Source organism: Haliaeetus albicilla, unplaced genomic scaffold, assembly GCF_947461875.1.
Source record: "Haliaeetus albicilla unplaced genomic scaffold, bHalAlb1.1 scaffold_192, whole genome shotgun sequence".
Classification (NCBI taxonomy): Eukaryota; Metazoa; Chordata; class Aves; order Accipitriformes; family Accipitridae; genus Haliaeetus; species Haliaeetus albicilla.
Window position 1 is genome coordinate 1 of NW_027212507.1, and position 9,956 is coordinate 9,956.

At 66.6% G+C, this 9,956-nt stretch overlaps 1 protein-coding gene across 1 annotated transcript; it reads right to left on the bottom strand.

Annotated features, from left to right (window-relative positions):
- Window positions 1-774: 774 nt before the first annotated feature.
- LOC138684242 (zinc finger protein 574-like) lies at window positions 775-3,469 on the bottom strand. Its single transcript, XM_069777944.1, is given in 5 exon segments — window positions 775-1,285; window positions 1,288-1,439; window positions 1,441-2,725; window positions 2,785-3,250; window positions 3,252-3,469. Coding segments are annotated over 5 exon segments (2,496 nt in total). The 5' UTR covers window positions 3,438-3,469; the 3' UTR covers window positions 775-878.
- Between the last annotated feature and the right edge of the window lie 6,487 nt (window positions 3,470-9,956).

Consider the following 9,956-nt stretch of genomic DNA (forward strand, 5'->3'; position numbering starts at 1 on the left):
CCCCCCATGGGGCAATTTATTCCCCCCCCCCCCGGGGTCCCTTCCCTCCCCCCCCCCCAATAAAGACATTTTGGGTCCATTTCTCTTTTTTAATTGCATCAGGAATTAACCGCCCCCGCCCCCCCCAGCCCCCGCAGCAATGAGGGGGGGGGGCACCAGGGGGGGTAATGACCAACACCTGCCTGAAAACAGGGAGGGGGGGGGCACAGCCCTGCTGACACCACCCCCCCCCCCCAAAATGGGGGGTACACGGAGTGGGGGGGACAGGAAGACACTACTGCACCCTGGGGATGACCCTGGGGGGGGGGGGGGGGGCGACACAGCAGCCTGTTACCCCCCCCAAAATGAGGGTGAGACCCCCAGGGTAGGGCAGGGGGGGTGTGCGGGGGATCCCTGGGGGGAGGGGAGGTGTGACAGGGGGTCCCCCAGCCCCCAAAATGGGGGTGAGACCCCCCCCAGGGAAGGGCTGGGACCCCCAGGAGTGTCCCTGGGGGGGTGACAGGGCATCCCCCACCCCCCAAAAATGGGGGTGAGACCCCCCCCCACCCCCATGGCAGAGCTGGGACCCCCAGGAATGTCCCTGGGGGGGTGACGGGGGGGGGGTTGTGTGTCCTGGAACCCCCTTATGTCCCCAAAATGGGGGCGAGACCCCCAGAGAAGTGCTGGGTCGTCCCCCAGCCCCCCTCATCCCCCAAATGGGGGGGGTGAGACCCCCCCCCACGAAGGGGCTGGGACCCCCAGGAACGTCCCCAGCTCGTCCCCCAGCCCCCTCATGTCCCAAAAAAGGGGGGAGCGAGCCCCCCAGGGAAGAGCTGGGGGTTACAGGGGGGACCCTGGAGTTGGGGGGGAGGTGACAGGGGTCCCCCCCCCCCCCAAATTCAGACCCCCCCGCCGGTGACATCATCCAGAGCCCCCTCCTCGGCGACGGCGGCGGGCGCCTGGTTTTCGGGGGGGGCGGGATAGATCTCGATGGTCTCCATGATGGCCAAGGCGCTGCCGTAGTCCTGCGCGTCGCCGGCGGCGTCGCCGGTAACGGAGCCGGTAACGGAGCCGGTAACGGAGCCGGCAGCCGCCTGCGCCTCCGCCAGGACCTCCCGTTCGTGCTGGAGCCGCTGCTGCTGGTGAAGCTTTCGGTGTTTCCAGAGGTTGGAGAAGGATCGGTAGGCTTTGCCGCAAGCCTCGCAGCGGTAAGGCCGCTCGCCGGTGTGGATGCGCCGGTGTTCGGCCAAGCGGACGGCGATGGCGAAGGCTTTGCCGCACTCCTCGCACTTGAAAGGCTTCTCGCGGTGTGGAGGCGACGGTGATCCTTCAGGTGGGTGGATTGCCGGAAGGCTTTGCCGCAGTCGGGGCAGGGGTAGGGGCGTTCGCCGGTGTGGATGCGGCGGTGGACTTGGAGGGAGGTTTCGGTGCTGAAGAGCTTCTTGCAGTCGCCGCATTCGAAGCTTTTGGGGCAAGGAGGGCGGCGCGGCGGGGCCGGGGGAGAAACCAGCAGCGGCGGCGGGGGCGGCAGGGGCGGCGGGGGGCTCGCCGGGAGCGCCGTGGACCCTCTCGTGCGCCCGCAGCCGGGCGGCCGATCCCACCTTCTTGCCGCAGGTGGGACACTCGAAACGCCGGCTGATTTTGCCGCACTTGTGTTCGCGGAGCTGGAGGGAGGTGACGAAGGCGGCGCCGCAGCCGGCGCAGATTTGGGGTTGCCGCCCGGCGTGGCTGAGCTGGTGAACCTCGAGAAGACGCCGGAGGAGGAAAGAACGGCCGCACTGCTGGCATTTGTAGGGGTACTCGCCGGTGTGGTGGTACCGGTGCATGAGGAGACGGTAGGGACGGTGGAAACGGACGCCGCACTCCTGGCACTTGTAGGGGTAGCGGCGGCTGTGGACGAAGAGGTGTTGCCGGAGCGTGGAGGACTGGGTGAAGCGCTTGTGGCACACCTCGCACTCGTAGGGCCGCTCGCCGGTGTGGGTCAGGCGGTGCCGGAGGAGGTTGGCCTGCGAGTTAAAGCTCTTGCCGCACTCCTTGCAGTGGAAGGGCCGCTCGCCGGTGTGGGTCAGGAGGTGGTTGCGGACGTGGGATTTTTTTTTGAACATTTTACCGCACGTGGGGCACTTGTGCCGGCGTTCCAGCCGGTGGACGAAGCGCTGGTGCCGCGCCAGCTGCGGGTGTTTGGAGAAGACTTTGCTGCACATCAAACAACGGTAACTGGGACCCGGCGCTTCCCCGGCGTCCGAGGAGTAGATGACGGCCAGCGGCAACGTCGTTTCCGGCTTCGGCGTCGGCGCGGCGTCTTCGGCGGCCGGCGGGGTCTGGGGGGGCGGCCGGGCGGTCGGCGGGGTGCCGTGGGTGCGCCGGTGGTAGAGGAATTTGGTCATGTTGACGAAGGCTTTGCCGCAGGGGCAGCGGTAGAGGGGGTTGGGGGAGTGGGTGCGGCGGTGCGCCAAGAGCACGGCTTCGGTGTCGAAAGCCAAACCGCAATCCAGGCAGAGGAAGTGGGATTCGCCGCTGTGGCCCCCCAGGTGCTGCTCCAGGGCGGGGGGGGACGGCAGGACTTTGCTGCAGAGGGGACACTGGAAAGCCCCCAGCCGGTGACAGCGCAGGTGGAGCTCGAGCTGGTGGGCCGTGGGGAAGAGCTGCTCGCACTCGGCGCAACGGTGCTCGGCCGGCCGCCGCGCCGGCGGCGTCGGCGTCGCCGGCGTCAGCGCCGCCGCCGCCACCGCCGCCGCCGCCGCCCTCCTCGGGGCCGTCCTTCAGCTCGTAGCTGTGATCGGCGGCCGCCGGCGTCTCGTTAACCGCCGCCGTTGAGCGCCGGGGCGGCCAAATGAGCGGCTTGGTGTTCCAAAAAGTCTTTGGGGGTTTGGAAAAGCTGCAGGCACTCGCCGCACTCGTAGAGGAGGAGCTGCACCGTGCCGCCGCCGCCCTCCGCCCCGGCTTCCTCCTCCTCTTCCTCCTCCGGTTTACGGTAAGAATGCTCCAGATCCACCAAAGCTTGGTTCTGACCTTGACCGACGATCGGCGGGGCGGGGGGATCGGCGCGGTGGCTTTGCCGGTGAGCTAACCAAACCTCCTGGCTGGTGAAGAGAGCTTTGCACTCCACGCACTCGTAGTGGATCTGCCCGGCGCCGGGAGGGGGTTTGACGGTGGGGGGAGGCTCGGGTTCTTGCCCCAACAGCTTGATGTGCATCTCCTGGTGTTCCAACAGCTGCCCCGGCGATACCAGGAGCTGCCCGCACTCCAGGCATTGGTACTGGCTGCTTTCCCGGCATCGCCAAAGCTTGGTAATCCCCCGCCAAACCCACCAGTTCGTAGTGGTGCTGCTGCTGGGGGCCCAAGTGGTGCTGCTGGTGGAGGAGGGCGTCCTCCAGCGAGGCCGAGAGGTGGCTGCACTCCGAGCAGACGTAGCGGTGCTCCACGTACAGCACCGTCTCCTCCGACGGCTCCGACATGGCGGGGGGGTGGTGTGGGAGGGGGGTGGGGAGGGGGGAAAGGGGGGTGGGGGGAGGCAAGGAGGGGGGGGAGCTGAGGAGGGAGAAAAGAAGGGGGTTAGGAAGGGGTGGGGGGCGGCCGGAGCCGCACCGCTGACCCCAGCGCGAAAAGGACCCCTCCGATAGGGTCCCCCCCATCCCCGCGGAGCCTGTGTGCCCCTCGGGACCCCTCCCCCGACACCCCTCGGGGACCCCCCGACCCCTGACACCCCTCAGGGTCCCCCCCCCCCGACCCCCCTCAGGGTCCTCCCCGACCCCTGACACCCCCCCGACCCCTGACACCCCTCAGGGACCCCCTGACACCCCTCAGGGTCCCCCCCCCCGACCCCTGACACCCCTCAGGGACCCCCCGACCCCTGACACCCCTCAGGGTCCCCCCCCCCGACCCCCCTCAGGGTCCTCCCCGACCCCTGACACCCCCCCGACCCCTGACACCCCTCAGGGACCCCCTGACACCCCTCAGGGTCCCCCCCCCCCGACCCCTGACACCCCTCAGGGACCCCCCGACCCCTGACACCCCTCAGGGTCCCCCCCCCCGACCCCTGACACCCCTCAGGGACCCCCCGACCCCTGACACCCCTCAGGGTCCCCCCCCCCGACCCCCCTCAGGGTCCTCCCTGACCCCTGACACCCCCCTGACCCCTGACACCCCTCAGGGACACCCTGACACCCCTCAGGGTCCCCCCCCCCGACCCCTGACACCCCTCAGGGACCCCCCCGACCCCTGACACCCCTCAGGGACCCCCTGACCCCCGACACCCCTCAGGGTCCCCCCCCCCCGACCCCCCTCAGGGTCCTCCCCGACCCCTGACACCCCCCCCGACCCCTGACACCCCTCAGGGACACCCTGACACCCCTCAGGGTCCCCCCCCCCCGACCCCTGACACCCCTCGGGGACCCCCCCCCCGACCCCTGACACCCCTCAGACCTCTACAGCTCCCTGTCACTCTCCTCAGCCCCTTCCCCATCCCCCCCAGACCCCTGTTCCCCCCTCCCTGTCCCCCCCCCAGACCCGTTACCCCCCTCAGCCCCCGACACACCTCAGGACCCCCCCCAACCCTATTCCCCCCCCCTCAAATCCCCACAGGGTCCCATTTCCCCTCACAACCCCCCCAAACCTCTGTGCCCCTCCTCAGCCCCCGCCCCCAACCCCAACTCCCCCTCAGCGCCCCCCAATCCCACCCTGACCCCCCCAACCCCCTGTTACCCCTTTCCGTCCCCTCCCCCGACCCCCCCAGCCCCCTGATCCCCTCCTTAAGCCCACCCTGACCCCCCCCACCCCCCTGTTACCCCCCCTTCCCCCTCAGGACTCCCCTCTCGACCTCTGTTACCCCTCAGGACCCCCCCCAGCCCCCTTTTACCCCCTTCAGCCCCCCCAACCCCCTCTTCTCTCTCAGGACCCCCTCCCACACCCCTGTTACCCCCCCTGCTTCCCCCTCAGGCCCCCCCCCCGACACCTATTACCCCCCTTAAGCCCCCCCTGACCCCCCCAACCCCCTGTTTCCCCCCCTCAGGACCCCCCCACCCCCCTGCTACCCCCCCTGACCCCCCTCTTCTCCCTCAGAACCCCCTCCCAACCCCCTGTTACACCCCCTGGCCCCCCCTTTCCCCCTCAGGACCCCCCCCAGCCCCCTGTTACCCCTCTCAGGACCCCCCCAGCCCCCTTTAGCCCCCCCCGACCCCCCCTTTCTCCCTCAGGACCCCCCCCAGCCCCCTGTTACCCCCCCTGGCCCCCCCTTTCCCCCTCAGGACCCCCCCCCAGCCCCCTGTTACCCCTCTCAGGACCCCCCCAGCCCCCTTTAGCCCCCCCCCGACCCCCTCTTTCTCCCTCAGGACCCCCCCAGCCCCCTGTTACCCCTCTCAGGACCCCCCCAGCCCCCTTTAGCCCCCCCCCGGCCCCCCCTTTCCCCCTCAGGACCCCCCCCGACCCCCGTTACCCCTCTCAGGACCCCCCCTTTCTCCCTCAGGATCCCCCCCAGCCCCCTGTTACCCCCCCGGCCCCCCCCTTTCTCTCTCAGGACCCCCCCCAGCCCCCTGTTACCCCTCTCAGGACCCCCCCAGCCCCCTTTAGCCCCCCCCGACCCCCCCTTTCTCTCTCAGGACCCCCCCCAGCCCCCTGTTACCCCCCCGGCCCCCCCTTTCCCCCTCAGGCCCCCCCCGCCCCCCCCCTCACCTCCCGTCTCACTCCCGCTCTCGTTCCCTCTCTCTCCCCCTTCCCCCGCCGGCACCCCCCAACATCCCGCCTCCCTATTGGCCGCCGACGACCGACCAATCAGCGCCGCCCCGCGCGGGGCGCGGGATCCAATCGCCGCGCGGCCACGCCCCCCCACCCCGCCCGGCCGCCCGTGACGTCAGGGCGGGGGTTCCGCCATGTTGGAAGCGGGAGGAACCAACGCGGCGTGTGTGGGGGGGGAGGCGGGATGTACCATTTGGGGGGGTGGGATGGAGCAAAGGGGGGCGAAACGGGGGAACTGGGGGGGGGCTGGGTGGGACCAAGGGGGAACTGGGGATGGGGGGGGATGGGACGTACCAAAGTGGGGGGGATTTGGGGCTCCGGATGGTACCAAAGGGGGATTTGCGGGGGGAACTGGAGCATACCAAGGTGTGCGGGGGGGGGGGATTTGGGGGGAATATGGGTCGTACCAAGGAGGGGATTTGGGGGGAGAACTGGGACATACCAAGGTGTGTGTGTGGGGGGGGAATTTAGGGGGAGGTCTGGGTCGTACCAAAGAGGAGTTTGAAGGGGGACTGGGACGTACCAATGTATGTGGGGGGCGTTTGGGGGGGGCCAAGGGGGGATTTGAGGGGGGACGTACCAATGGGACAGGATTTGGGGGGGGGTGTCCGGATCGTACCAAGGAGGGGGGGAACTGGGACATACCAAGGTGTGGGGGAGGCACGGGGGGATTCTGGGACGTACCAAGGGGGGGTCGGACAGAGGGGGGAGGCGGCAGGTCTGTACAGTTCTTTATTGTTCCCGTCGGGCGAACACACGCGGTTACAAAAAACCGTCCGGAAAAGGAGCCGGAAAAAAAAAACAAAAAAAAACAAAAAAAAAAAAAGGAAAAAAAAATTAAAAAATAAAACAAACAAAAAAAACCCCCACGAACAACGAACGAGGCGGGAGATGACGTCACGCGCGCGGCCACCCGGGGAGGGGCGGGGCTCAGGGGAGGGGCGGGGCCAAGAGGGAGGGGCGGGGCCAAGAGGGGGGGCTATGGAGGAGGGGAGGGGCTATGGTAGAGGGGAAGGGCTGCGGGGAAGGGGCGTGGCCAAGGAAGAGGGGCGGGGCTAAGGGAAGGGGCGGGGCGAATGAGGAAAGGGGTGGGGCTAAGGGAGAAAGGGAGGGGCTACGGTGGAGGGGAGGGGCTAAGAGGAAAAGGCGGTGGTGGGAGGGGCCAAGAGGGAAGGGGCGGGGCTATGGCAGAGGGGAGGGGCTAAGGGGAAGGGACGGGGGCGTGGCCAGACGAGGGGCGGGGCCAGGCGAGGGGCGGTCCCCGGGGACACGGCGTCAAAAATAGACATTTGGGGGGGGGGGGAGGGAGGGGGCTTCGTATAGAAATTTTCCTTTTTTTTTTTTTTTTTTTTTTGCCTTTTTTAACCTTTTCCAGCTTTTTTTTTGTTGGTTTTTTAAATTTTTTCTCCCCGGGTTTTTTTTTTTTTTTTAATTTTTTTTTTTTTTTAATTTTTTTTTTTTTTTTTAATTTTTTTTTTATTATTATTTGTATTTTTTCGGAACGTCTCTTACAAAAGGGGCGGGCGGCGGGTGGACATCTTTGGTTTGCTCTGCGCTTCGCTCGCCGCCCCCGGGGACACGGGGGGGGGACACACACACACACGACACCGGGGGGGGGTCACGGCACGAGGTCACCCCCCACCCCGACACCCCCAGGGACGAGGTGCGAGTCTCCCTCTTTTTTTGGGGGGGGGGGGGCTCTTTTGGGGGGACACCCCCACCTTGAGACCCCCCCGGGAAGCCCCCAAGAGCTGGGGACCCCCCCCCCCAAAAACAAGGGGATGCACCGAGAACTGGGGTCCCACCGGGAACTGGGGGGACCCCCCCCCGAGAGGTGGGGACCCCCCCAAGAACTGGGGACCCCCCAAATTAATGGGGGACCCCCCCAATAAACGGGGGATCCCCCCCCCCCAAGAACCAGGAACAAGGGGCGGGGGGGGCAACACACTGGGAACGGGGGACGCCCCGGGAACTGGAGACGCACCAAACTGGGGGAGCCCCCCCCCCAAAAAAAAAAACAAAAAATCCAAGAGGGGGGTGGGGGACCCCCCCCGAAGCGCCGCGGCCCCCCCCGCACCCCGGGGGGGGGCGGCTCTTTGGTTGAGCACAGGTCTATGAGGTATATGTCCGGGGGGGGGAGGGGGGGCCGGGTTTTGGGGGTGCAGGGGCTGGGGGGGCCTCTGACCCCCCCCCCCGGCCCTCTTTGGCTGTAGGACGGGGGGAGTCGCTTCCTTGGACCACCCATGGAGGTGGGGGGGGGCACGGGGGGGGGGGGGGCTCGTGTCAACCGGAGCCCCAGGAGGTGCCGGCGTGGAGGACGTGGCACCGCGGGGAACCCCGAGGTCATGACGCCATGGGGGGCGTCAAGGATGTGACGTCATGGGGGCGCCCAAGGACGTGACATCATGGAGGACCTGGAGGTCATGACGCACCATGGAGGTCCCCAAGGACGTGACATCATGGAGGACCTCGAGGTCATGAGACCGTAGAGGACCCCAGGGTCATGACACCATGGGGGTCATCAAGGATGTGACATCATGGAGGACCTCGAGGTCATGACGCACCATGGAGGTCCCCAAGGACGTGACATCATGGAGGACCTCGAGGTCATGAGACCGTAGAGGACCCCAGGGTCATGACACCATGGGGGTCATCAAGGATGTGACATCATGGAGGACCTCGAGGTCATGACGCACCATGGAGGTCCCCAAGGACGTGACATCATGGAGGACCTCGAGGTCATGAGACCGTAGAGGACCCCAGGGTCATGACACCATGGGGGTCATCAAGGATGTGACATCATGGAGGACCTCGAGGTCATGACGCACCATGGAGGTCCCCAAGGACGTGACATCATGGAGGACCTCGAGGTCATGACGCACCATGGAGGTCCCCAAGGACGTGACATCATGGAGGACCTCGAGGTCATGAGACCGTAGAGGACCCCAGGGTCATGACACCATGGGGGTCATCAAGGATGTGACATCATGGAGGACCTCGAGGTCATGACGCACCATGGAGGTCCCCAAGGACGTGACATCATGGAGGACCTCGAGGTCATGAGACCGTAGAGGACCCCAGGGTCATGACACCATGGGGGTCATCAAGGATGTGACATCATGGAGGACCTCGAGGTCATGACGCATCATGGAGGTCCCCAAGGACGTGACATCATGGGGATCCCCAAGGACGTGACATCATGGAGGACATCAAGGTCATGAGACCATGGAGGACCCCAAGCTCATGACACCATGGGGGTCGTCAAGGATGTGACATCATGGAGGTCCCCAAGGACGTGACATCATGGAGGTCCCCAAGGCCATGACACTGTGGAGGACCTCGAGGTCATGATGCCATGGGGGTCATCAAGGATGTGACATCATGGAGGTCCCCAAAGACGTGACATCATGGAAGTCCCCAAGGCCATGAGACCGTGGACGACAAGGTCATGATGCCACGGGGTTCGTCAAGGACGTGACACCATGGAGGTCCCCAAGGACGTGGCATCATGGAAGACCTCAAGGCCATGAGACTGTGGACCACAAGGTCATGATGCCATGGGGTTCGTCAAGGACGTGACACCATGGGGATCCCCAAGGCCATGACACCGTGGAGGACCTCGAGGCCATGATGCCGTGGGGGTTGTCAAGGATGTGACATCATGGATGTCCCCAAGGCCATGACACCATGGAGGACCTCGACATCATGATGCCACGGAGGTCCCCAAGGCTGCCGTCCTGTGGAGGTCCTCAAGGTCATGATGCCATGGGGTTCCTCGAGGACGTGGCACCATGGAGGTCCCCAAAGTCATGACACCATGGAGGGCCTCAGGGACGTGCCACCGTGCAGGACCTTCAGGGCACGACAACGTGGAGGTACCCGAGGGCACGACACCGTGGAGGGCACGACACCGTGGAGGACACGGCACCGTGGAGGACACGGCACCGTGGCAGTCCCTGAGGGCAAGACACCGCGGATGACACAACGCCACGGAGGTCCCCAAGGCCGTGACATCGTGGAGGACCCCGAGGACACGACACCACAGAGGACACGACACCACGCAGCTCCCCAAGGCCACGACGCCACGGAGGACCTTGAGGACACGACACCGCGGAGGACCCCAAGGCCACGACACCGCGGAGGTCCCCCAAGGACGCAACGCCACGGAGGACACGACGCCGTGGGGGTCCGTGGGGCCGCACCACCACGGAGGACCCCGAGGACACGACGCCACGGAGGTCCTC